At 39.0% G+C, this 27,811-nt stretch overlaps 1 protein-coding gene across 1 annotated transcript; it reads right to left on the bottom strand.

The window, feature by feature from the left end:
• Positions 1-40: 40 nt before the first annotated feature.
• Positions 41-25,515, bottom strand: LOC100374755 (uncharacterized). The gene is made up of 54 exons (XM_085502687.1): positions 25,482-25,515; positions 22,997-23,347; positions 22,808-22,885; positions 22,552-22,665; positions 18,351-22,454; positions 18,114-18,227; positions 17,828-17,941; positions 16,699-17,730; positions 16,436-16,549; positions 16,135-16,248; positions 15,919-16,032; positions 15,317-15,430; positions 15,082-15,195; positions 14,862-14,975; positions 14,626-14,739; positions 14,382-14,495; positions 14,171-14,284; positions 13,837-14,064; positions 13,610-13,723; positions 13,299-13,412; positions 13,066-13,179; positions 12,507-12,620; positions 12,268-12,381; positions 11,984-12,097; positions 11,588-11,704; positions 10,995-11,108; positions 10,723-10,836; positions 10,395-10,508; positions 10,048-10,275; positions 9,748-9,861; positions 9,238-9,354; positions 8,916-9,029; positions 8,579-8,692; positions 7,906-8,019; positions 6,920-7,033; positions 6,596-6,709; positions 6,240-6,473; positions 5,966-6,079; positions 5,698-5,817; positions 5,444-5,557; positions 5,220-5,333; positions 4,996-5,109; positions 4,458-4,820; positions 4,143-4,262; positions 3,814-3,927; positions 3,554-3,667; positions 3,027-3,140; positions 2,798-2,914; positions 2,538-2,651; positions 2,079-2,192; positions 1,827-1,952; positions 1,535-1,654; positions 1,260-1,373; positions 41-855 (listed from the first exon to the last, which is right to left on the bottom strand). Exons 1-54 carry the CDS (start codon positions 25,513-25,515, stop codon positions 704-706), a joined length of 11,859 nt encoding a protein of 3,952 aa, XP_085358813.1. The 3' UTR covers positions 41-703.
• Between the last annotated feature and the right edge of the window lie 2,296 nt (positions 25,516-27,811).

The raw sequence follows: 27,811 nt of genomic DNA, 5'->3' as shown, positions 1-27,811 counted from the left end.
GGAAATGCACACAATGCAGTATTCAGGCAACAGCAGAACGAATTGTAAAAAATGTTATAATAATATTTATTTTAAAACAATATAATATATTAGCACTTATGTATAATACAAAAAATAAAAATAACTTCGGAGGCAGTTAATTTGTAAATCCACGTCTAGTTCTGTGTGTGATGCGCTCCATTGTAACAGACAATAACAACTAATTCAACTATGTTTAAAAGCGGTGGGAATCACGATATTTTAAAAATATATATACAAACTAGCTCAACAAATAGTTGAAAATCTCTTCAGAACCAAACAAATGTGATAATCTTTCAAGTTAATATTTAGGTTGACATTCATGGTTTAACAATCATTTTATAGTTCTCTCTATAATCAAAAATATTCTAGTAATTAACATTCATTCATACTTACATACACAGCGTGAAATATCACAGAGAGACACGCATAGTAAAGGTGTAAATAAGATCATGAAAAAAAAACAATGATGCTTCAAAGCTTCATAATTGTGTGCAATTTCATGTAAATTATTGAATTAGCTAGCAATCTAGATATGTATTCTTCTAAGCGCAACGTGGGTGTTAATAACATAAATTCTCTTTAAAAACATAAAGCTCTTGGTACGCCTTTTTATAAAATAGAAAAAATAATAATAAATACATGATATTGAAAATAAAGAAAGCATTAATATACTGGCAGGAATTCAAGCTGTGCTCTCGCTCTTCTTTTTCTTACGTTTTTCTGTGCACATACAATATGCCAGCACCAAGAAAAGTACTAGAATAATGCACGCAAGCAACGACGCAAACATGATCCAAAACCAATTGATACCACCAGATGTGTTGACAGTAGGAACTGTAAACGAATAGAATAATTTGAATGAAGTATTGTTAACAATAACGTTAATTCGTCGTGCCATGTGCATACTGTATTAGATTGCTGTACAGATTATCCGTTATCAAGTGACACACTGGACCACGCAACACATTCTGCTGAACCAAATTTTCTATGAGCGAATTTGATATATTTGGTTTGTTTCATTGAAAAGTGTTGAACACTGAGTCAGTCACACTCGTAATGTGAGTTTCACGGGGAGGGCGCTATCGTACTCCATCGGACCACAGATGGATGTGTTGCGTCACAGCTGGAAGTGATCGTATGTATGAATATCCATCGATGTACGACTTTGCTACAGTCGGAATATTGAGAGGTGTTCAGTGTGTTAAGGGGACATTTGTTCACAAAGAATATCCACTCACCAAGACTGCAGAGATCGCCTTCGTAACCAGGCAAACAGTTACATGTAAACTTATCCAGTTCGTTCAAACATGTAGCACCATTCATACATGGTTGGCTTGAACATTCGTCGATATCTAAATACGTCACGCAAAGAGTGATAAAATGTTAGGTTAAGCCAATATTAATGTGGAAACTGCATTATTGCCTACTTTACACATAAAACTAATTCAACAAAGATATTTGAATAAAAACAAATATATTAATATGTTGCCGTTGGTGGCGTTGCTCAACTCACCTGTTTCACAATATTCTCCAGTCCACCCAGGCTCACATGTACATGTATATCTACTTTCGTGGTCCACGGAAACGCAATAACCGCCGTTTCTACACTGATGGTTACCACACATGCCGACATCTAGAGAGAAAATGAGAAAGTTTATTAGATTGAGTAATTAAGATATTTTTTTCGGGCAATGATTCCAGGTTTAATGGTTTTGCACACTGCAACATTCAAACGCACGCAAGCTTCGTCGCGTATACAGAGTACAGTAAACGACGCAATCAAACATGTATCAAAGTTCACTTACAAGTCTCGCAGTATTCGCCAGTGTACGACGAGGTGCAAACACATCGGGGAGAACCATTCTGAATGGACACACACGTAGCTCCATTAGAACACGGATTGACCATACCTACGCAGTGGCTCACAACGCCTGCAATATATTGAAGAAAACATCACAGATAAAATATTTAGATATGGTAACCTATATTCTAAATTATCATTTTTAAGTACATGTACTTTATGCGACATGTAATCAGGGATTCATTTTGAGACTTACCAAACTCGCAGTTCTCCCCGGATAAACCCGCTGGACAAACGCATGCGTATCCACCGTATTCCATGTCGTGACACGTGCCACCGTTCATGCATGGGCTACTGAAGCACTGGTCAGCTGTGCATAAAAAACAAATATCATGTAAACATAAATACAAATGAAAGTTGTATAATGTATACGACGACATTTAACTTGTCGTGACTAAGTATTTAATTTTAAATTTTAAAGATGGCCATAGCGTGTCATTGTTACAAACAAGCGTCTACCCATGAGCATTTGCGTTTTTAGTGTGTGTTGTTATCGTCGATTGGGACTCAATTCCCGCTCGTGCGCAGGTGACGATCGTCCTGCTTTAAATATAGAAGGCTACAACTTATAGTAGTACTGGAGTATATACTAGTATTACATGGATTAGTTATACGTTTGTCAATGTATGGCCAATGTTTCACAAGTCATACTTACGCAGTTCGCAGCGTTCCCCGCGCCATCCAGAAGGACACACGCATGCGAATTTATTGATGTCGTTGATACAATATCCATCATGCTGACACGGGCTACTTATACACTCATCGTTGTCTGTAGGTGAAGAGAAGAGTGAGAGAAAATATAATGTGTGATATGTATCAAGTTTATAATATCGCCACAATTGTCTTGAAGTATGTATGAAATGGTATATCGTGTACTAGTATTATGTCTTCACACATAGTTTTTTTCTTAATTACCGTTTTCACATCTTGAACCCGAAAATCCGGCCACACAATTGCACTGCACGCCACCACCGACAAGATCCAGACACTGAGCACCATTCCGACATGGCAAGGCAGCACAGCCAGTTAACGCTGAAACACAATTCATTCAATAAGAGTCGTTATTGGGGAAAAAACAAAAAAACAATCGAATAAATAAGTTGAATATAATTATGTTATACGGAGCATTGTCTAATATACTTACAAACTTCACATCTTGTGCCCTCGTACCCTGGAGTACAGTAACACGTGTAGGAGTTCATACCGTCGACACACGTACCACCATTCTGACAAGGCGTGGGAGCACACTCGTTTACTTCTATATGAAATAATACAGTCAAGAAATAAGTATACAAGAACACGCATTTACTCGTGTGAGTTATTTGACGAGATGTATGACTTTGAATTTGAAATTACGTCACTTATATATTAAAAAAACACAGTCACTTGGGGGCTAAAAATGAATAAATATATATTTTTTAAATCATACGCTATACGCATATGGTATATCGTGTATTATGTTTTCAGGTAGAATTGTATTTGTATTTTAATGATTTATACATAGTTTTTTTCTTACTTACCGATTTCATTTATTTATATATGTGTATAGCGGATGATTTCTTAAAAAAAATAGTATTTATTGATTTTCAGCCCCAAGTGACTGTGTAAGAAAACGCCTATTATTGCTGTCTTATATTTTATATATGAACATTTGTTGACAAATATACGTACCTTGATCGCAGAGGGGACCTTCATACCCAGGTGCACAGTTACACGTGTAGTCATTACCATATTTCACGCACGTGGCGCCGTTGCGGCATGGACTTTCAGTACAAACATCAAAGTCTGAAATAGACATAACGTACATTCAGTTGTCAATAAAACGTATACATCTATGAATGCACATAGAGGGTACACGCAAAATCAAGGCTAAGAAAATATAAAATCCGACGGTTTTGCAAATCATTCTATATAGGTTGGTAAAACCTTACCTTTGGAGCATAAATAATGATCAACATCATCTGGGCATATACACACATAGTTACTCGCTGTATCGAGACAGGTAGCCGACATTGGACATGGGTTACTGGAACAAGCATTGATGTCTATAATTCAAAAATTTAAAGTGAGTAAAAAAAATCATGACGATCACGGTCACAAGCGTTTGCGTAACCGAAATTGGTACCAGGGAAGCGTAAACAATAATGGTGGATGTGATGACGTACTCATTTAAAGATAGCACATGACATAACACAAACAACAACTGATAAATAGGTTATCGACGTGCGTGAAGATAATTGAGTTGTTAAGTTGTACTTACTGACTCTGGTTTCACAGTTAACTCCATGCCATTCATCAGAACAGACGCACACATATTTATTGATGGAATTGATACAGGAAGCGCCATTCTTACAAGGCGAGCTGGAACACTCATTCACAACTGTAAAGGGAAAAACGAAATTACACAATCGAATATTCTTCTCGTTGTGCTCTTACCCGGGTCGCCGTCAGTGCTGAGGTTTTCGCAAAACTCACAGTATTGTTTGAGCTCTATCGTGCCAGTTTACTCATATGATGCCATAGTGTGAATCTAACAAGTTCGATGGTTGAAGCAGAATGATTTTAAAAATCTTACCATCAGTTTGATCTGTCTCATACACCCTCACTGAAAACCCGCTTTCTGTCTTCTCGTAATCCGAGGTAAATCGAATCCAGCACTCCGTCCCCTCCGTGATGATAGCGGGAGGTAGTTCCTGACCCGACCAGTGCAACAGACGTGACCCCAGATCGGCCACATCGCTCCACAGGCCCACGTCAACCCAGTCGTATTTCCATTCGGTGTAGAAATTCTGGAATACCACCTGAATACGTTTTCCTGGACTGCAGCGCACGATCCAACGACAGTACTCGTTGTCTGGGTAGTTGGCTGGGTAATTTGGTGAATGCAGTTCAACAATACCGGCATCAGTGATGTCGACCTCGGCAATACATCCAATAGCTACGGGACCAAATAAACATGTATATTGTATTTTATATAGAATAGTGACTCAGAACATTTATATTGCCATCAAAATTTCACAAACGTTCGTGACAGTGTTCACATGGCAAACATAATTTAACTAGAAATGACAAATTAACATGGAGTAAGATAATTTTTGGATTGCGTCACCCACCTAGTTCACAATTACGCCCTTGGAAACCTGCTGGACATTGACATGTGTAGGAACCCCGCATGTCGAGACACGTACCACCGTTCAGACAGGGGCTGCTGGCACACTCGTTCATCTCTATGGAAAATAACCGAAATGTATATATGAGACGTACTGCAAATATTGAACTAAATTTTTTCCCGATATTATTGTCGGTGATGAGGGGTTACCCGATGGGTTACACTTACCAAATTGACATAAGTCACCATTGAAGCCCGGTAGACACTGACATGTGAACATATTGGCTCCGTTAATACACGTACCTCCGTGGATACATGGGTTACTCGAGCACTCGTTGATATCTAGATAGAAAAGTGAAATATATAGCTTTTAAAGTAAAATGTAAGAAGTTGAGTAATATACATTAGGGTTATGCATTGTACTTTTCAGCGAGGGTGAACTTATTACTCACCAACTTCACACTGCGTTCCGGTCCAACCAGGTCGACAGTAACACGTGAAACCATTAATACCATCGGTGCAAGTACCACCATTCAGACATGGATGGCGCGCACACTCGTCTAAATCTAAGCAAAGAAATTACAATTTAACAACAATAGCCTGGCAAATGCATATATAGTCTGAAATATACGTAGTTACTATGTGCTATTAAATGTTTTGAAAAAACAAAATAATGGGTTCAATATGTCGCTGGTGGCGCACTTACCGAGTTCGCATCGTGGCCCTGTGAAGCCATCGCCGCAAAGACACGTGTAAAAGCTCTGCCCAAGCTGATGGAAACATGTGCCACCATTGAGACATGGACTGCTCTGACATAAATTTTGTTCTAAAATGAAAAAAAAACACACATTTAATATGAGACAATTTTACCACTTGTTTTTAGTCGCAGAATGTCACACGAGCACATTGAGTGATTGGTGAGATAAGGGACAATGGACAGAAACATGGACAGTAATACGGACAGTAATACGTACCGACATCACATTGTGATCCAGTCCACCCAGGTTGACATGTACAGACATAGTAAGTACCATAGTTAGTGCAAATGCCGCCATTCATGCATGGATTAGGCAGACATCGCTCTGCGACTGAAAGTGGTAAAAACATAACAAAAATAAAATTGGGCTAATACGTAATACTATTTTGGGTTTATAATGTTAAGATCCGATTACAGCTCAGAAAATATTACATAAAAAACACTGGTATCTCAGATACCCGGATGTTGAATATCCCGGATGTACTGCTCACCATTTTCACAGTTGATTCCAGAGTATCCATTCGTACACGTGCATGTATATTTCCCGATGAGATCGTTGCAGACAGCACCATTCAGACACGGATTGCTGGCGCATTCGTTGATATTAATGTCACAGAACGGTCCAGTAAACCCCGTAACGCACCTGCAGGTATAGTGAGTGTTCTGAGCAGCGGCAATGCATGTACCGCCATTTACACACTGGTGTTTGTCACATGGCGTGAGAGCTGTACAGAAAAGAAATAGAAAACTATTGGAAATACGAAATTACACAATAATCGCAAAAAACAATTTGGTGCATGCGAATTTGACGTGATACTACATTTTTCAATTCAAAAGTGTTACTCACCGGTTTCGCAATTGGTTCCCGTCCAGCCCGGTTTGCAGCTACATGAATAATAGGAGCCGTAATCACTGCACTGTCCCTCGTTGAGACACGGGGATGAGCTGCAGAGACCAGTGGCTGAAAGGAAAATGGCATAGAATTATAATTCCCATGTAAAATTTCACTTCTGACACGAGACTTGATGGCGTTTACGGAGTAGATAGTCCATAACTGTTCATGACGTGACTAAATTATACTGACAGGCACAAAAATTGAATGATTAATAATGTAACACGAGTCACGTGGAAAGCAGATAATTGATGATGCGCCACCAACAACCACACTTACCAATTTCACAATGGGTTCCACTCCATCCAACGGTACACGTACATTGAAAGTATGTCTGGTAGTTCGTACATAATGCTCCATGTTGACAAGGGTTAGAAAGACAGTGGTCCTTGGCTGTAACAGAACAGTCATATTAAGTACAATTCTAAAATGAAACTCCAAAAAACATTTTGAATGTCTATAAATTCGGTTTAAAGAGGATTTTTTTGAATAACATTTAAGATCTTATCAAAAATGTGGTTAAATTTTTGATTTTTAAAATCGTGAAAATAAAAATTCGCTAAGCCCTTTTTATCCAATTACGCGACAACAACATTCACATAGAGGCGTGTTGACGCTATTACAAATTAAATTATTCTTGAGTGCTTATAAAATGAAACAAAAGGGATATTAGAATATTCGTAAAGTCACTCTTTTGTGTTACACATCTCATACATTATTTTCAAATGGCTCAATACATGCTGAATTCATTTTTACAATGCCTAAATTTGTGTATAATAAACTGTGTAAAGGCACAGTGTAGATGACCACTGATTTGCAGCCCTTGTTAATTATGCAAATGGCCTGCAGCTATTTAAATAAAGTCCCAGAAGTCACATGTTTCAATAAATGAAGTATTCTAGACTAGTTTAGTGTGCTTGAATACAGAAAGTTCAAATTTATTCAACAGGATATTACAAGTATTAATCAACAAGTGCCTTAAAAGGTGTGTCTCATCTTTAATACTGTATTGAATACGTTATACACGTATTGTTTACTTTGCTATCAGAATAAAATAATCAAACATCCAAAAAAGTTACTAAACTCTTTTGGGTACATACAATTAGTTTCTTATAGTGAAGTGTTACAATGAAGTAGTGGGTTTGTTATGCGCTGGATACATGCGATGATTTCATTATAAACTTGTTCTTTATATCGAGGTTATTGTGTATTACATACTTTGCTGCCAGAATAATATAAGCATAAATCAGACAGAGTAATCTTACCGATGTGACAGTTCACTCCAGTCCACCCTGGTGTACATATACAGGAGTAATGAGAGTAAAAATTCTGGCAAACGCCGTTGTGTTGGCACGGAGAACTGCTACAGGCATCGACAGCTGAGGAAACAAAGACATTGCGTACTGTTATAAACAGGTTTGTACATCAATTATGATCTGAGTTTAGTTATGATATTCTAATGTATTGTGTGACAGTTCTTTATAGTCTGAAAATGTGTAGTACAATAACGTAACTAGTTTAAAGGACGGTAGACGTCGCGCCACGCATGCGCGAGATATATGGGTCTCATATAACAAAGATGGCGACTTTGACTGTTGCGCAGATCAACGAGTACAAACTGAGACATTTCCAAGGTTTAATTTTTAGGTGATTGGAAGGTATCGAAGGAGTCACTGGCGGTATTTAGTGCAAGTCGAGCCCAGGTTAAACCTCATACTTGTGATTTCCATTTGAAGAGCGCATTGGATGCTGGGAAAATTAATGTTTATCAACACAAATGTCGCACATGCGCAGCGCGACGACCACCGTGCTTTAATTAAATGATTTTAAACGTAGCAATGTTCAATAATGTAACATAACCTCGTCAGTACTCACCAGTCAGTACAAATTAGTTATATAATATATGTAATAGGATTTATTTATAACATCGTAACTTACCAAATTGGCATTGTGGACCAGACCACTCAATGGGGCATTGACACATGTACGACGTGCCCACGTTGCTACATATCCCTCCGTTGCGACATGGACTCGTAGCACAGAAATCAATCACTGCAGAATACAGAAAAAGTGTAATTTAACGTTTTGTGGCATTCCGTTTCACAGTACAAGCGACTCGGGTCTTTATTGTAGTTGTTTGTGTTAAATCGTACAGATTCAATCAAGCACTTGGTGAGCCCACTTATTTGTTGGTGCAATTTGTTAGAAATATGTATCGTTGTATAACGCACGTCATGGAGGCATTTCCCAGGGTTAAATAAGATTAAACACGTACCGTCACTGCATGTTGGCCCGGTCCATCCCTGTGCGCATGTGCAGGTGAAGTGAGTTACGAAATCGATGCACGTGCCGCTGTTCTGACATGGCAGACTGCTGCACTGGTTCAAGGCTATGCAATATACATGAACAAAAAACAAGGTGAGACAATGAAACCTGACTGATTTTATTATTTGAACAATTCGATATTATTTTTGTTTAAAATCAAATTTCAGCATTCAATATACGGATTTCACACACATGGTTCAACCTGAAAGAAACGGATACTTAAAAAAGAATATGTTACTGTGTTGAGGGCGCATGAAAGATTGTCATCCTACCTGTTTCACAGTTGATTCCCGTCCAACCAGTTTGGCAAATACAAACATAACTGTCTTGAACATTCTGGCAAAAACCGCTATTTTGACATGGATTGTGTGGCAGACACAAATTAATTGCTGAAAAATAAATAAATAAAAGAAAATAAATAAAATGATATAAATGGTAAAAACATTATTTTTGATAACATTGTAGTCTTCCTTTTCTCATAAAAATGTGTTTTCTAACTGTTTTCGTTTTCTAGTAGCAGTAAAAAAATAGCAACACAAAAGATTTTGTTTATTTACCATACGTAATTAACGTCGACATCAGTGTTATCATATTTTTGATATTTTTTAGTGTTGCTATGGCTACAATTACATGTAAAAATTGTTAGTCACTAATCAGTACATGTATTATTTTTTTATCAAGCTTTTTCTGTTTTGCCCAACGAAAGTCTGCTACATCCTTAAAAAATCAATTCGACAGACAACAGCTTCACATCTATGCCCAAAATACATCACAGTTCATACCTGTTCCGCAGTTATATCCAGTCCAACCACGTGGACAACTGCACATGTAATACGTCTGATAGTTACTGCATATACCTCCATTGAGACACGGATCAGGTTCGCACAGATTCACGGCTGAGTGACAAACATTATAGACAAGATAAGAACACACCAGTACCAATGAATACAGCACAAATACAATACATAAATGTTACAATTCGTACTATTGTACCGTACTTATAATGTCCAATCTATAATAATAATGATATCCTGCAATGTTTATATATATAACTGTTAGTCGTATTTGTAACGTGAACTCACCGATGCCACAGGTATCCCCCATCCACCCGTCAGAACAAGTACACGTGTATCTGGTCTGGTAATTGGAACACACACCACCATTCAAACATGGGTGAGACACACATAGGTCAGTAGCCACTTCACAGTTTTGTCCGGTCCACCCGTCGGCGCACTGACAAGCATAGTATGTTCGGTGATTGCTACACACACCACCATTCAAGCACGGATTCTGGTTACAGAGATTGATTTCTGCAATTGGAAATCGTTACTAAGGTGGTGAAATAATATTGCAGTGTACGATGCTTTGTTTACATGTTCCTAAAAACAGGGGGTGGGAGATGTATCGACCCTAACATATCCAATCTTACCTATGTTACAGAGTTGACCGGTCCACCCAGGTAAACAATTGCAACGGTACGATGTGTATAGGTTAACACACACAGAACTGCGCAGACATGGGCTGCTGGCACATGCGTCTAATTCTGCAAAAAGAACACGACAGTAGGTTCAAGTTACCATGAACGAACGAACGAACGAATGAACGAATGAATGATATGTCCGACTTTTTAAACAACCAACATGACTCTTTTTACGCTACACATTGGCGACTTCGTATCGACTTGTTTGAAATTCCACATACAATACAAGTGTATCTGTACTTATTACCGATAATTTCGCGAAAGTAAATATACGCACCAAGTTCACAAGTTAGACCCGTGTATCTCTCAGCGCAGTGACACGTATAATGACTACCAAAGTTGTTACATACACCACCGTTCTGGCATGGGTTGTTGTAGCACATATCGATTACTGTATTGTAGATAGAAAAAATGCAAGGTTAGAAATCCGTTATCATCTACTAGTATATATTATAAAAAAATTCTTCTCTCTATCGTAGCATATTCAAGTAAACACAACATGATTTTTAGCGAAACTGTTACTAACTGTAACATTTGTATTTTACTTACAAGTTTGACAATTGTATCCCATATACCCCGGAGGACACTGACATGTGTAATGCGATTGTTGGTTGGAACACACAGCACCGTTCAAACATGGACTGCTGGCACAGGCGTCGATTCCTGGAAAAAATGTTTAATTTTGTAACATGTGACTTTTACGTCGTGTACCGTGTACTATTATGACCCATTATTATACATCTGTCACCGTAACGCCATAAGGCATATCGTGCGGTATTTTACGGGGTATTTTCATCCTACCATATAAGGAAATGCGAATTCCAAATATGGAATGATTACGTGCTTAAGCGTCCTCTAATATTAAAAACAAACATGGCTGCCACCGGGGTTTGACCGGACCCCACAAGAAATTCGCTAATTCTGTTCGAAACTTTTTGGATTTCGGCACTCCCATGATGTATCCTTGGAAGGAAAAGATGTACAATAATAAGGTTATTACGAGGGTACTTCAAAGTATGCACTTAGACAGTAAGCCGTCGCATCGACTTTGAGGTATCCTCGCAATAACCTCATAGTATCCATGAGATACCGCATATGAAGTATATGAGAACATTCTATTGACGCCGAATTGGAAAACTTACCAATCTGACAGTTGTTGCCTATCCACCCTTGAGGACACTGACACGTGTATGAAATGCCGTTGTTATTTAAACACACACCACCGTTCCAACAAGGATTATGTTCGCATAAGTTGACAACTGTATAAGAGATCACAAACAAACACACACCGTTAGATTACATGAATTGCATCGTGTATACACAAATTACCAGATCAATCTGACCGGTTTTAAAGCGGGAGGGTCGTCATCTGCGCACGCGCGGGAATTGAGTCCCAAGTGACGATAACAACACACGCTAAAAACGCAAAGGTTCATGGGTAGAGGATTGTTTATAAACAAAGACACGCTATGGTCATTTGACGCATGCGCAGGTGACGACTTCTCCCTTTAAATGTACATTGAAACTAATCAACTTACCTTTATCACATATTGCTCCAGTATACCCAATCTGACACGTACATATATAATCTGTATACAGATTCGTACACGTTGCACCGTTACGGCATGGACCACTTAAGCAGAGATCAACCACTGAAACATGGAAAACATACTTGTTTATTGTACTAGCTCTACTGGTTGCGATATGAATTGCTTGCTCATCAGTGTATTAATACAACCAAACTGCGATTTATTTCCGCGGTATGTGTTTACTAGGCTGATAAAATAAACGTAACAAACACATAACATATTCGCTACCGTACCTGTATCACAGTTGGTTCCAGTCCACTCGTGGGTACAGCTGCAAGTATAGAAGTCAATGTGGTTGCTGCAGGATCCTCCATTTCGACAAGGATTGCCGAGGCAGGCATCGATCGCTGTTGATTCAATGGGGGTATACAATGTGTTAGATCATGGAAACATACATATAATATAAATACCATATTTATTTAATACTTAGTTTTATTAGGCAATTTAGTGTAAAACTACGTGATTGACATACCAAGCGAACACGTATGGCCAGTCCATCCTCTGGTACAGGAACACGTAAACGATGTGCCTAGGTTATTACACGTACCGCCGTTGAAGCACGGGTTGCTTCTACAAGGATTCATCTCTGAAATACAAATGGATATCCTTCTATTAACCGTGAACGTCAAGTTTAAAGTGCGGTAGCGGTCGCGCTGCGCATGTGCGACATTGTGTTGATAAACATTGATTTCCCCACAATCCAAAGCGCTCTTCAAATGGAAATCACAAGCACGACTTGCACTTATTGCCGCCGGCGACTCCTTCGATACCTTCCAATAACATGAAAATTACTCAATTAAAGCTTGGAAACGTTCCACTTCGTTCATCTGCGCGACAGTCAAAGTCGCCATCTTTGTTTACACGCGCAGCGCGTCGACTACCGCGCTTTAACATAAAAATGTAATATATTAGTAATGATAATAATTGATATCGGTTTATAATGTTAGTGACTATTATCCACAATACACGATGCTTCTACTGATATACGATACATTAAGAAAAAGTGTTTCGCCACTTATATACCACCTCACCGTTGTCACAGTTCAGACCGGACCATCCATGCGGGCATTGACACTGGTAATGGGTGTAGTAATTTATACAGGTCCCTCCATTTTGACACGGACTGGTGTCACATGCATCCACTCCTGTACACATAGAAATATCAATTGTTGTAGTTTTTAATTGTCGCCGTAATCGGTGTAAATGGTGTGAAATATGTAATGATTTGCTGCGTCGATGCAACGAACAACTTAAACACACTTACTGATTTCACACGTGGGTCCAGTCCAGGAATCGGGGCATTCGCATGTGTAGTATGTGCGATGATTGATACAGGTGGCACCATTTTTACATGGGTAGATGGTACACAGATTTATTTCTGAAGGTAAAGAAATATAAAGTTCCATAAACAAATGGACATTGTGACTTTAATGGGGTAAATAGTATTTGTTTAAACATTTCCAGAAGTGTCACCGATAAAACCGAAATATGTATATCACAAGATTTATAAGACGCTAAGAGCAGAATCAACAATACAAGTTTGATGATATCTGGATCAGTATTGTTTCAATTTACCAGTATTGCAGTCATTTCCAGTCCATCCGTCAATACATTGACACGTATAGTGCGTCTGGTAATTCGTACAGAATCCGCCATTCAAACAGGGATTTTGAAAACACATGTCCACAGCTATTCAATAAAAGCACATCAAAACCATTATTACAAAACTTGTTTAAATATTTTTTTATGATAAACGAACCAAATTTTGAAAACTCTGATTGATAACGTTAAAATTCTCTCACCGATACTGCACGTATTCCCTGTCCAACCACCCTGACATGCGCATGCGTAGCGCGTAGCGAAGTTTGTACATACGCCACCATTCAAGCATGGATTTGGGTCACATAGATTGATGACGACAGCACAGTTCGGACCCGTGTATCCTTCCGCGCATGTGCACTTGTAGTCGGACATGAAGTTCTGACAGACACCACCGTTCAGGCATGGGTTATTCACGCACAGGTCTATTTCTGTAAGAAATATAAAAGTGTTCACCGGCAAGGTTAAATGAGGATGATTTAATGAACATAGAGTATCATTTCCTGTTAGTAATTTTGTGAAATACACCGTACTCACCTCTATCGCAATTCGGCCCGGTGTATCCTACAGCACAGCTACACGTGTAATATGTGAATTGGTTAATACATGCTCCGTTGTTTAAACATGGTGCGCTGAAGCATGGGTTCAGTTCTGAAACAAATAACAGGCAAAATTACACATTATTTGTGTTTCTCTTTCTTGTCGTGGGGGGGGGGGGCGCTGCAACACCCACACGTTGAATACTTACCAGTTTCACAGTTTGCTCCGCTCCACCCTTGCTGACAGTTACATGTATATGAAATGTAGAAATTGGAACACAGTCCACCGTTCAGACAGGGAGTACTTAGACATGGGTTCAGTTCTGTAAATAAATTAACCGTCGAAGTAAATAACTTTACTTGGTAAAAACGTAAAAAAGTTACAGTACATTTGCAAAATTATTAATATAAAAGTTCTCTTCGTCTTTGAAAAAATGTTAAATGTGTACTCACCAGTTTCGCAATTAATGCCACCCCATCCAATGAGACACTGACATGTATAGTGGGTATACTGGTTGACACAGAGGGCGCCATTCAAGCAAGGATTGTTTTCACAGGCGTCGACAGCTACGGGAACAAAATAACACAGCCCATTATTAAAACGAGTAGTTACACCTCTGGAAGATCAACACTGAGCTATAAGTAGAAGAACGAACACCTACTCCATATAACTATTTAAATATGACTACCTTGATTACACGTGGGTCCACTCCAAGCTTGTGGACAGCTACAAGTATAGTAGTCGACGAAGTTGTTACACTGCCCACCGTTAGCACATGGATAACTGAAACATGGATTAATCTCTGTGGGAGAAAGGTTACTTGTTATTAAAACGACTATAAATGCGAGTGATTTTTTCTTACGTATTATTGAAGCAAATGTGTAAAAGAAATCATGGTATTTTATTACCTTGTCCACAGTTTGTTCCTTCCCAGCCGTGCGTGCACGTGCACGTGTAGGACGTGTAGAGGTTAATACATTCAGCGCCATTTAAACACGGATTGTTCTTACATAAATTCACTTCTAAACAAAATAAAACAAAATAATATCCATTACTGTTACTGCTGATTTCCCAGAAATAGTGGTAAATGTATTAGCAGGATGACTCACGCAGAATGTTATGATAATGTATTACTTTACCAACCTAATTCGCATGTTAGTCCAGACCATCCAATTAAACAATCGCACGTGTAGTGGGAGTGGTAGTTAATACACACACCGCCGTTTAGACAGGGAGAGCTGATACACATGTCGATTTCTAGAAATAGAAGAAAATAATAATAATAATAATAATAATAATAATAATAATAATAATAATAATAATAATAATAATAATATTAATAATAATGGTTTATTGCGCAACTATAATCTGCTGTGAATACAGTAAGGTAAAAATAGTGTAAAATAAAATATGAGTAATGCAACTAAAAATAAATACACATTTAAAAGATCTAATAACTACAAACAAAATCAGAAATTAATAAAAAATACAGTAAATACACTTTTTCTACCGACGAAGCGTTTCTGTGACGTCAAATAACGTTCAAATCAACAACTGTGTAGTTGATCGTCATTGGTCTTAAAACAGTATGTTTAATGGCAGACAACCTCAAATCAGAAAGAGGCTGTGAATGCCATCAATCATCACTTCACAGATGCGTAAACGCATGTTGTAATATAACAATAAGGAAAATTGAACAAAGCACGGTAAATAAAAGTCAAGCATGACGAACGGTTGGCTCTTACCTGTGTCACAGTTAGTGCCGGTGAATTCTCTAGTACAGTAACATATATACTTGTTATTATCGTTCATGCACGTACCTCCATTCAAGCATGGATTACTGTCACACTCGTTAATGTCTAGAATGTAAGTTAACAAAATACATAAACGTGACTCACTTTAAAATTAAACATAACTAAGATCACTAAACATAAGCGGAATAATGAAAAAGGCGATCTTACCAATGTTACAATCTGTTCCAGTCCAACCATTCGCGCATGAGCACAAGTAACTATTTTGCAAGTTCTCGCACATGCCTCCGTTTTGGCATGGTTGACTAAAGCATTCGTCGAAATCTGAAACAAAGTGAATTTCCACATGACAATAAAATAATGCTGTAAAAATTGTTATAATTTCACTATTTACGATATTTTTTTTCAAACGATATAGGTCGCCGTACATTCGAATATTGTATATATATATATTTACATAGATTTTACATAGACATTATACAACATTTTAATGCCTTTACTATATTCTCACCTTCAGCACAAGCAGCACCTGTCCATCCTGGGGCACATTCACATGTATAATGGGTATAGTGGTTGATACAAGTAGCACCATTTATGCAGTCATTAGATTCACACATGTCGATTTCTGAAAAAAAAAATAGGCAATGGCATTTCAAATATTAGTCTTGAAAATAAAATTAAATCACAAATCAAAGGTTAAGAATTGTGTTATGTTCTTGTCTAAAGTCTGTGACGGGAACACGTGAAAATAAACACAACAATTGCATAACTCACCAAACTCGCAGTTTCTGCCAGTATATTGGTATGTACATGTGCATAGATATAAGCTTGGTGGAATGGTATTATAACACGTTGCGCCATTCTGACAAGGGAGTCTGGAACACTCGTCTATATCTATATCGCAGTTCGTTCCAGTCCAGCCGAGGACGCACACACAGCTGTACGAGTTGGGAAGATCGAGACAAGTGGCGCCATTTCTGCAAGGATCGCTTGAACATTCGTTGAGGTCAATTTCGCAATTTTGCCCTAGCCACCCAGCAGGACACTGACACGTGAAACTGTTGACCTGATCTATACATACACCCCCGTTTAAACACGGCATTGCAGAACATTCGTCAACGTCTATTTGGCAGTTGGCCCCACTGTACCCAGGAGAACAGTCACATCTGTAGGCGTTGTCCAAGTCGATACATGTACCACCATTTAAACATGGCTGACTTCTACATTCATCAGTGGAAATCTCGCAGTTGATTCCTCCCCAACCTGGAGGGCAAATACACTGGTATGCGTTGAAGAGATTCAAGCATGTACCACCATTCAAGCAAGAAGACATCAAACACTCATCATAGTCTACATCACATATGCGACCAGTCCACCCAGGTACACAAGTACAGGTGTAAGAGTTGATATTATCATTGCACGTGCCACTATTACGACAAGGTCCACTGGCACATTCGTCTATATTAATCTGACAGTTTACGCCAGACCAACCAGGAACACATGCACACGAATAACCATTGATCAGATCATCACATGCGGCCCCGTTCTGACATGGATTACTCGCACATTCGTTAATTTCATTCTCGCAGTTGACACCGTCCCATCCGCCAGCACAGCTACAACTATACGCACCCTGCAAGTTATTACACAAGGCACCATTGAGGCACGGATGACTGACACACTCGTCGAAGTCGATCTCACAGTTGATACCCAGCCAACCAGGTATACATTCGCAAAGGTAAGAGTTGACCAGATCACGACAGATCCCACCATTCAAGCAGGGAGCAGTTGCGCACTCGTTGATGTCTATTAAATATAAAAAAAATGCAGACCATGTCAGCATGTATATTTTTAAACTCCATATGTGATAAATTAATTTACATTGCGATGTTCAGTAACTCACCTGTTTCACACCTGAGTCCAGCCCAGCCTTGGGAACACTCACAAGTATATTGATTAACTCTGTCAGTACATACACCACCATTCATACATGGATTGCTGGCACATTCGTTAATATCTAAAGAAGAATAAAAGGAATGTTATGCATTCCATATTTTGGTAGTTTGGTTGTTTTGGTTGTTTATAGTAAATTATTATTTGTTCCAACTAATGCTACACGATTCAGTACAATAATAAGTAAATTTCTCATTTCACTTACTAATAATATGTAAATTTCTCATTTCACTTACTAATTTCACAATTGATTCCTCTATATCCAGGTAGACAGTTGCATGTGTATTGAGTCAATCCATCTATACATGCGGCACCATTCAAACAGGGACGTGTGGCACAGAAGTCGAAGTCTGAAATGATGGTAGATAATGTAATCAATATCTATGTATAAGTGTGTTCCGATCGTTTTATCAGGAAGCAATCATCATATGTTGTCTATTTATAAAACAAAAAGAAAATATACTTCTACTCACCAATCTCGCAATTTACACCAATCCACCCAAGTTGACAGTCACAGCGGTACGCATTAAGTAAATTATGACACACTCCAAGGTTCTGGCAAGGACTTGGTGTGCACTCGTCAATATCAATTTCACATCTGTTTCCAGTCCATCCCGGCGCACATGTACATGTGTAACTATTGAGAAGATTGTTACAAGTAGCATCATTGTAACAAGGGCTGACCAGGCATTCATCAATATCAAGTTCACAATTCAAGCCAGTCCATCCAGGGGTGCATGTACAAGTGTACTGGTTGATGAGGTTGTTACAAATGGCTCCATTTTGGCAAAGGCTGTTGCTGCATTCATTGATGTCAACTTCACAGTTTGCCCCCGTGTATCCGGGTACACAGTCACAACTGTACGAATTCAGCAAATCTCTACATGTAGCACCATTGTGGCAAGGAGAACCTAAACATTCATTTACATCAATTTCACAATAGATTCCTGTCCAACCGGGAATGCAACTACATGTGTACATGTTCACTAAATCATTACATATGGCACCATTCCGACAAGGATTGCTTGTACATTCATCCACGTTGACATCGCAGTTGAATCCAGTCCATCCCGAGAGACAGTCACAACTGTATGAATCCAACAAATTGTGACAATATGCACCATTTTTACATGGAGCCCCCAAACACTCATCAATATCCAATTGACAGTTAACACCAGTCCAGCCTGCAATGCAATCACAGCTATAGGCATTCTGTAGATTTCTACATATGGCTCCATTCTGACATGGATTGACAATACACTCATCGATGTCGACTTCACAGTTCATCCCTGTCCAGCCAGGCATACAAACACATTGATATGCATTGATATGGTCAGTACATGTGCCTCCATTGACACATGGAAAGCTAATACACTCATTGAACTCAATTTCACAGTTAGTGCCCACCCATCCTGGAGCACATGAACAGCTGTATGCATTGAGAAGGTCATTACAGACGCCACCATTCTGACATGGAGCAGTGATACACTCATTAATATCAATCTCACAGTTGATACCAGACCACCCGGATATGCAGTCACAAATGAAACTATTAATTAAGTTCCTACAGGTTGCTCCATTTTTACACGGATTACTCGCACATTCATTGATTTCAGTTTCACAGTTTGTGCCTTGGTAGCCAGAAACACAGTTACAGCTGTAAGCATTCAGTAAATTAAGACACGTTGCACCATTCAAGCAAGGATTATTTATGCACTCATCAATGTCAATGCCACATGTCACACCTGTCCAGCCAGGTGCACAAATACAAGTGAACATGTTAATCAGGTTGTTACATGTTGCCCCATTGTCGCATGGATTACTGGAACACTCATTTATTTCTACTTCACAGTTTCCTCCAGTGTAACCAGCAGAACAAATACAGGTATAGTGATTCAGTAGATTGTTGCAGACTGCACCATTCAGACAAGGGTTTCCAAAACATTCATCAATATCAAGTTCACAGTTGATCCCAGTCCATCCCAGGACACAGTCACAGGTGTAGAAGTTGACCAAGTTGTTACAGGTTGCACTGTTCAAACATGGATTGCTGAAACACTCGTTAATCTCGAATTCACAATTTCCACCATTATAACCAGGAACACAGGAACAGCTATATGAATTCAATTGGTCATTACACGTGGCACCATTTAAGCATGGGCTGCTGAAACATTCATTGATCTCAATCTCACAGTGGACCCCAGTCCAGCCATCAATACAACTACAGGTGTAACTGTTCACATCATCGTCACATACACCGCCATTAAAACATGGACTGCTGGCACATTCATTTATCTCAGCTTCACAGTTAGCACCAATCCAACCCGGTGCACAATCACACGAATATATGTTTAGCAGGTTGTTACAAGTAGCACCATTCAAGCAAGGATTATTGAAACATTCATCAATGTCTAAATCACAGTTGTATCCAGTCCAACCAGGGATGCATGAACAACTATAGGCATTCAAGAGATTATTGCAAGTTGCTCCATTAAAGCAAGGGCTGCTGACACATTCGTTTATGTCAAATTGACACTGATCACCATTCCATCCAGGTACACAGGTACATGTATAACTGTTAATGAGGTCTAGGCAGGTAGCGCCATTCCGACACGGATTTGTGGCACATTCATTGATATTAATGTTGCAAAGTACGCCTGTCCACCCTGCCACACAGGTACAGGTATACAAGTTGATAAGATTGTTGCATGTAGCACCATTTAGGCAGGGGTTACTGAGACACTCGTTGATTTCATGCTCACAGTCAAATCCATTGTAACCCGGCATACATGTACAACTGTATGCATTCAACAGATTGATGCATGTGGCACCATTATGACAGGGATTATTAGCACATTCATTAATATCCAGCTCACATCTCACACCAGACCACCCGGGAGCACATGTACATGTATAACTATTAATCAGGTTTTCGCATGTGGCACCATTGAAGCATGGATTGCTTAAACATTCATTGATCTCTATATCACAATTGAATCCACTGTAGCCAGCTATGCATGAACAGCTATATGCATTGAGCAAATCATTGCATATTGCTCCATTGAAACAAGGCTCACTGGCACATTCATTGATATCAGTTAAGCATCTGACACCAGTCCACCCAGGCATACAGGTACATGTGTACATATTTATCAGGTCATTGCAGGCAGCACCATTAAAACAGGGATTGCTCAAACATTCATCAATTTCAAGTTCACAATTCAATCCATTGTAACCAGGCATACATGTACATGTGTAAGCATTTAGCAGGTTCACACACGTGGCTCCATTGAGACAAGGGTTGATTAAACATTCATTTATGTCTATATCACATCTGCTGCCAGTCCATCCAGGTGCACAGCTGCAGGTGTATAAGTTGATCAAATTGTTGCATGTGGCCCCATTGAGGCAAGGGCTACTCAGGCACTCATTAATATCAGTCCGGCAGTTTAATCCACTGTATCCAGAAGCACAGGAACAGCTGTAAGCATTCTGTAGATCATTACATGTGGCACCATTGAAACAAGGACTGTTGGCACATTCATTGATGTTAATTTCACATTTTACACCAGTCCAACCAGGTACACAGGTACATGTGTACATATTGATCAAATTGTTACATGTGGCATCATTCAAACACGGACTGCTGAAGCACTCATTTATGTCCAACTCACAGTTGAAGCCTGTATAGCCAGGTACACATGAACATGTATACTCATTGAGAAGATCGTTACATATACCACCATTGAAACAAGGATCACTGGCACATTCATTGATGTCCATCTCGCATCTACCACCAGTCCACCCAGGGACACAGGTACACATGTACATGTTAATGAGGTTGTTACAGGTGGCTCCATTCAAACAAGGATTACCCAGACATTCGTTGATGTCCATCTCGCATCTAACACCGGTCCACCCAGGTACACAGGTACATGTGTACATGTTGATGAGGTTGTTACAGGTGGCGCCATTCAAACAGGGGTTACCCAGACATTCGTTGATATCCAACTCGCAATTGATTCCAGTCCATCCAGGAACACAGGTACATGTGTACATGTTAATGAGGTTGTTACAGGTGGCGCCATTCAAACAGGGGTTGCCCAGACATTCATTGATGTCCAACTCGCAATTGATTCCAGTCCATCCAGGAACACAGGTACATGTGTACATGTTGATGAGGTTGTTACAGGTGGCGCCATTTAAACAGGGGTTACCCAGACATTCGTTGATATCCAACTCACAATTGATTCCAGTCCATCCAGGAACACAGGTACACGTGTACATGTTAATGAGGTTGTTACAGGTGGCGCCATTCAAACAGGGGTTACCCAGACATTCGTTGATATCCAACTCGCAATTGATTCCAGTCCACCCAGGAACACAGGTACATGTGTACATGTTGATGAGGTTGTTACAGGTGGCGCCATTCAAACAGGGGTTACCCAGACATTCATTGATGTCCAACTCGCAATTGATTCCAGTCCATCCAGGAACACAGGTACATGTGTACATGTTGATGAGGTTGTTACAGGTGGCTCCATTCAAACAGGGGTTACTGGAACACTCATCAATATCTGTAGATGTTCAAATGTAAATAACATAGTATGAATCACATACATCATTTAACGATGGAACTGATTTAGCAAATTTATCAACGGAATATATATTCACCTGTTTCGCATCTTGGGCCAGTGTATCCAGGGAGACAAGTACATTGAAAGGCATTCATCAAATTTTGACAAGTACCGCCATTTATGCATGGATTGCTGTCACATTCATTAATGTCTGGTAGTAGAGAAAGATACATGGTGGTTGAATAATGAAGTACAGGCATTATCATCGTGGTTCGTGTCTTCGATAGAAAGTGATTCTATAATCTAAACATTTCCTAAAAAATTTCCTAAATGCTAGTTTACTCACTACTCACCTACACATATGTAGTTGAATGGTTCGTCAATACATCGATAGCCGGGTTGACATGGGTCTTCAATACACTCGTCGTCATCTGAAATTTAATCAGTCAGCTAACATATTAGTTCATCTTATCCCTTGGGGATATCTCGCGTGGAATGTTTTACCACAATGCTAGAAGGCGTCTTAAGAGATATCTACTTACCCACTTCTACAGTGACGTTGAAGCCACGGTACAAAATGTTGAAATCGGTTTCAAAGTACATCCACACCTGGTTAGCTTCGATCAGGTATACTGAGGGGTTGGGAAGGGTCCGCCCCATAAATCTATGCAGGGCGAGAGTATAATCAACAGTGCTCCCGACTCCAATCTCGAGAACGTCCTTGTTCAGTTCTGTCTCGAAGTCGTTGAATGTTAATCTGATGGTATAGGCAGTGGGGTATGAGATGAAATAGACGCATTTCAATCGGTTTTCGTACACGTTAGGGTAGTTGTATGACGTTACGTGGAATTTCCTCTGATTGTAGTAGGTGTGACTGCATTTATCAAGGACAGCTAGTAAATAATAAATAATGATGATTATCAGTTTAGTTTTATTTTAATTAAAATAAGTAAGTAAATCCTAATGTTGACATTGATTCTTGATGTCTGCTTTAATAAGCCCATATCATTTTAAAGATGTGATAATAATAGTATTCATCAAGTAAAGTCGCGTGTGATTTACTTATTTAATATATCTAGAGCCACTTTTTCTGTCACGTGTTGAGTGGATATACTAAAATACATTCTTGTCGCCATTCATGTATTACAATTACTTTACAAATGAGTGAAAATGCGGTGATAAGTCATGTGACATGATAAAATCATGCAAATAACTAGAAAATAAATAATTGGTCGATCCAATTTTACAGTGTATATTATGAATTTCATTTTGTACCAGTACATCAAATGTCACTGTGATCATTATTGCATTAATTAAAACGTGTGAAAAAAAAAATAGTTTAAAGTGTAGCTCGTGACCTTTAATGTGCTTTAAACAGGTGTTTTCATAAGAGGCGCCGTTGCTTCCGATAACACAAATCATTGTTATCACCACTTTCACCGCAGGTGGAAATACTAATAGACTGATTCAACTCGCCAGGGCATCGACCCGACTCTGGTATGTCAGCCAACAATATACGTAGGTGGCGCTATTCTTTTACTTCCGCCCAATACACCTTCGCATCCCGGCGATCCCACGGAGAGGGTAACCTTCTGAAAGTTTTGAAAAATCAAAATATGGGAGAATACAAGAAAAATATATTTACCTAAACCTTCTTCACAGTTGACGCCATGTCGTTGCGTTGTACAGTGGCATCTGTATTCGTTGTTTTCGAGTGGGACGCATGTTCCACCACCTTGGCAGGGACTGTTACTACAAACACCGAGATCTGCTGTGAAATTGTAAATACTAGTAATTGAAAGATTCGATGAATTCTTAAATATCTTCGCAAAAATTATATATACACATTTATATACACCAGTAAATAAATGGAAATATACATAGAACTTGCCTAATGGGGATGTGCCCCTGAAATGGGTCTCGTTTTTTCGATTTTAGGTATAAGTATCAGTCTCATTTCTGGTCAAGATATGTATTAATATCGGTAATATTTTTTCGATTTGGTATACTTATGTAAGTGACAGAGGTGTTTCTATGGTCAAAATACATATTTTAATAAATCACTATACAATGCAACTGTTGGCTTACATGTGCTTCCATTCGGGGGATGCTCTTCTAATAGAGCAAATACGATAACTGTTTTATTTGGAATAAACAGTGATGACAGAAATCGTACTTTGGTATAATTATGGGTATAGATTTTGCCACTATCAAGGTATAAAAATGGTCACACTTTTGAGCACTCAGGGGCACCTCCCTACCCAGCTATGTATCAACTGCCCCCCGGATAGGATCATGTCTGTGTGGCGATGAGTGGTGATATTTATATTAATGAATACCTCCGAATATGTTCAGGAGTACGTACTTCCCTGGGTAATGTCCATACTGATCTGCGCCGACAATGATTAAGAATGGCATTAAGCGGGTCAGATAAAACGTTTACCTCAAGCATTGGAAGTCAATGCGCTATTCAGAGAATCAATGCAACGGGTGTAGAACATGTTTTTACATTTCTTTTTTTAAACGTTGGGTTCAACAATCAGTTGGTGTGTTATTGTGAGCCGTAAATTGTCTTCCCTTTAATATTCAAAGCCGCAATTATTTTACTGGGTGAAACTTACGACATACCGTCTGGTTGATTGGCGTTAGTATTAGATACAAGATAATAGAAAGGAATTTAGGAATTGGGTGTGAATCCGGCGACAAATAAAACGCCTTTCTGACTATGCCCAAGGACAATAGTTAAATAGTTATGGATACCCCGCGGGTCTCTTCTCCTTCCGTATTTTGATTAGCGGCGATTAACAATGTTTTTTTCCCCACTAAAATCGGGCCTTGGAATAGTCAATAATATACATTGTGTTTAGTTGGCAGGATACACCCGTGAAGTTCGTGTAGATATTCGTAAACATCATATTTAAACATTAGTTGTCGATGCCCCCCCCCCTCCCTCAGGTCGATGCTCCCCTCCCTCAGTACACTGCATAAATTGGCCATAGATCACAGTCTAAGCTTCACAGGTTTTACCACACTGTTTGCTAACAGGTCGCCCATTCGCCATCTTTTCGGGGTATTACTCACAGATTGATTAAACATATATAAGTGGTATGACAAGTACGTTATCATATTAGTGCGGCTCTTCAAACTAAAAATAAAAGTTACTGAAGATAAAATAAGATAAAACCACTGATCGCTCAATCGCGAACGGAACGTAAACAATTGTGAACATAAAGTTGCAGAGGCAGTTTCAAGGCAACGGTGTAGTTACTAGCTACGATTTTTGGAATTTATATTAGTTAATTTTACTATGAGTGGTTGTAATTTTACCATAACCTACGATAAAGTCGATCGTGTGTAGTAGTTTTGTATGGCTATGACAGGGACTGACTGTCATGTGACTTCCACGAATATTTTCCATCCGAAACAGTTACCCAGAGTATATTCAAATTTCCACATGCGAGTATTATTTTGTGGAAGTTTTGATTTCAGTAGTTTGTTTTTGATGTTGATAATTTCCACGGGATAAAATAATTTCAAACAAACTTTGAAACTACATGTACTTCAATGTGTATAATTAGTGCATAAAAGACGATTCTCATTGCGTGTTATAAATCAACCCTATCTGAATTAGAGCTTTTTATGACGTCATAGCTTTACATTTAACACGATAACATAAGCCTATTATTCACGGGCAAACTCGTTTCAACAACAAAATACCAAATATAACTAAACTTATTGTTATTCTGATGGTGATGACTCATAACAATAATAATGAATCCCCACGGCGCCATACTGGTTGCGGAGATTCGGAAAAAGGTGCGCACGCGATTACGTGCCAAATATCTTTCTCATACAATATAGCACTGCGGGGATACATGTAATAATGAGTGAACATCTCCCTCCAAGCCCGGTTATCATGCACTCACGGGAAGTGTGGAGACCTTTACTTCAAATTTGATAAGAGGAACTTTCTAAAAAAATTATATACGTTCAATAGTTACAGTAGCATGATAAGAATGAAATCGACAATGTGATTAGCGCCGATTTTATGTTTTTTTATTTGTATGTTTCATGTGTAGAAGTTCACGAGCAAACGACATAAGAACATAGGTACATTTCTAGTTGAAAATGAACGTGATTTTATAACCTGAACGAATTATGGTGAGATTGTTGTTTAAACCATCCATGCAAATGTGGAGAAACATTAAATGTTGACGAGTTACAACACACACAAACTTGTTTGTATGCTAGTGCATTGACCTCGTGCACTGTCTTGTTACCGTCTGCTAACTTAGCGGCACGTGGTACCGATCGACCAATGGGAATGCAGTGTTTCAATAACTGATAGCGCATGCAGTGTGTCCTCTAACACGACTGAATTTGTAACTATCCTGAGTCAAAATCGAATTCTAAAAAATTAAATTGAGTCAGTTTGGTGTTTGTTGGACAGGTCCGGCTTTTAAGAAAAAAATTGTATGTGACTCACGGTACATGTTGTGGCTCCTGATTTCCTTCGTTTTTAAATCATTTTTCAAGATCACCATATCAATGTATGATTTTCTGTTGCATCAATGACGCGCCAGTAAGTTAGCACAAGTAGTTGCGTAACAGGAAATCCTCGCGGAGATGCTCAGGCTGAATTGTTCAATTAACAGGTAACAGAACAGGTAACAGGTAACAGAACAGGTAACAGGTAACAGAACAGGTAACAGGTAACAGAACAGGTAACAGGTAACAGAACTTCGAGTTACGTGCAACCTATATTTTTTATTTTTGTTGAACATCCACATTTAGTAATTCAAACTTTAACTGTTTAACAGAAGTATGGGCGTAGTCATTTTTGTAATTCGATGTTTTTGTAACCCGATGTCCGTAACTCGAACAATTCAGCATCTCATCTTTACGTGTCGGTGACGCGACATGTCGAATTAAAGGGCACAGGGAGCGCACTATGTTATCGTAAGGATTTTTCTGATCTACTGATATTGTACAGATCCTTGTGTTTCACTTGGATCAGGGCGCCCGGAAAATATCCACTTTTTTGTGTCTTAGAAAACTGGCTAAAAACTAATTGATCATAGCCGGTCAGTCGGGATAGGCAAGCCTTCATATGTGCCACCTAATCGACTGATATGCATTGATTAAATCATTACGGGGGCTGTATTATTCATTTTATTCTATTTGCAACGCTACGCCCAGATAAGTGGAATTCATTACGTGCCTTTTAGTTATCCCTTGCTTACACAGCATTGTGGGCAATGACACTACAAATCTGTGAGTTATGTGAATGAACATTGTTGAATAGTGCTTTACATACCAAATGGTACAAAAACGTGATTCACCGTAAACTACACGAC

This window comes from Saccoglossus kowalevskii, chromosome 8 (assembly GCF_978046115.1).
Source record: "Saccoglossus kowalevskii chromosome 8, keSacKowa6.1, whole genome shotgun sequence".
NCBI classification, from domain to species: Eukaryota; Metazoa; Hemichordata; class Enteropneusta; family Harrimaniidae; genus Saccoglossus; species Saccoglossus kowalevskii.
The sequence above is the reverse complement of the archived record's forward strand: the minus strand, read 5'-3'. Positions and strand labels throughout refer to the sequence as shown.

Bases quoted from the DNA above. Each gene is read 5' to 3' on its own strand.
- LOC100374755 (XM_085502687.1), bottom strand. From the start codon at position 25,515: ATGGCGAATGGGCGACCTGTTAGCAAACAGTGTG. The intron at 22,455-22,551 runs GTGAATATATAT...GAACATCTACAG, and splicing joins TGGCCCAAGATGCGAAACAG to ATATTGATGAGTGTTCCAGT. The intron at 14,285-14,381 runs GTAAGTATTCAA...TATTTGTTTCAG, and splicing joins CGGAGCAAACTGTGAAACTG to AACTGAACCCATGCTTCAGC.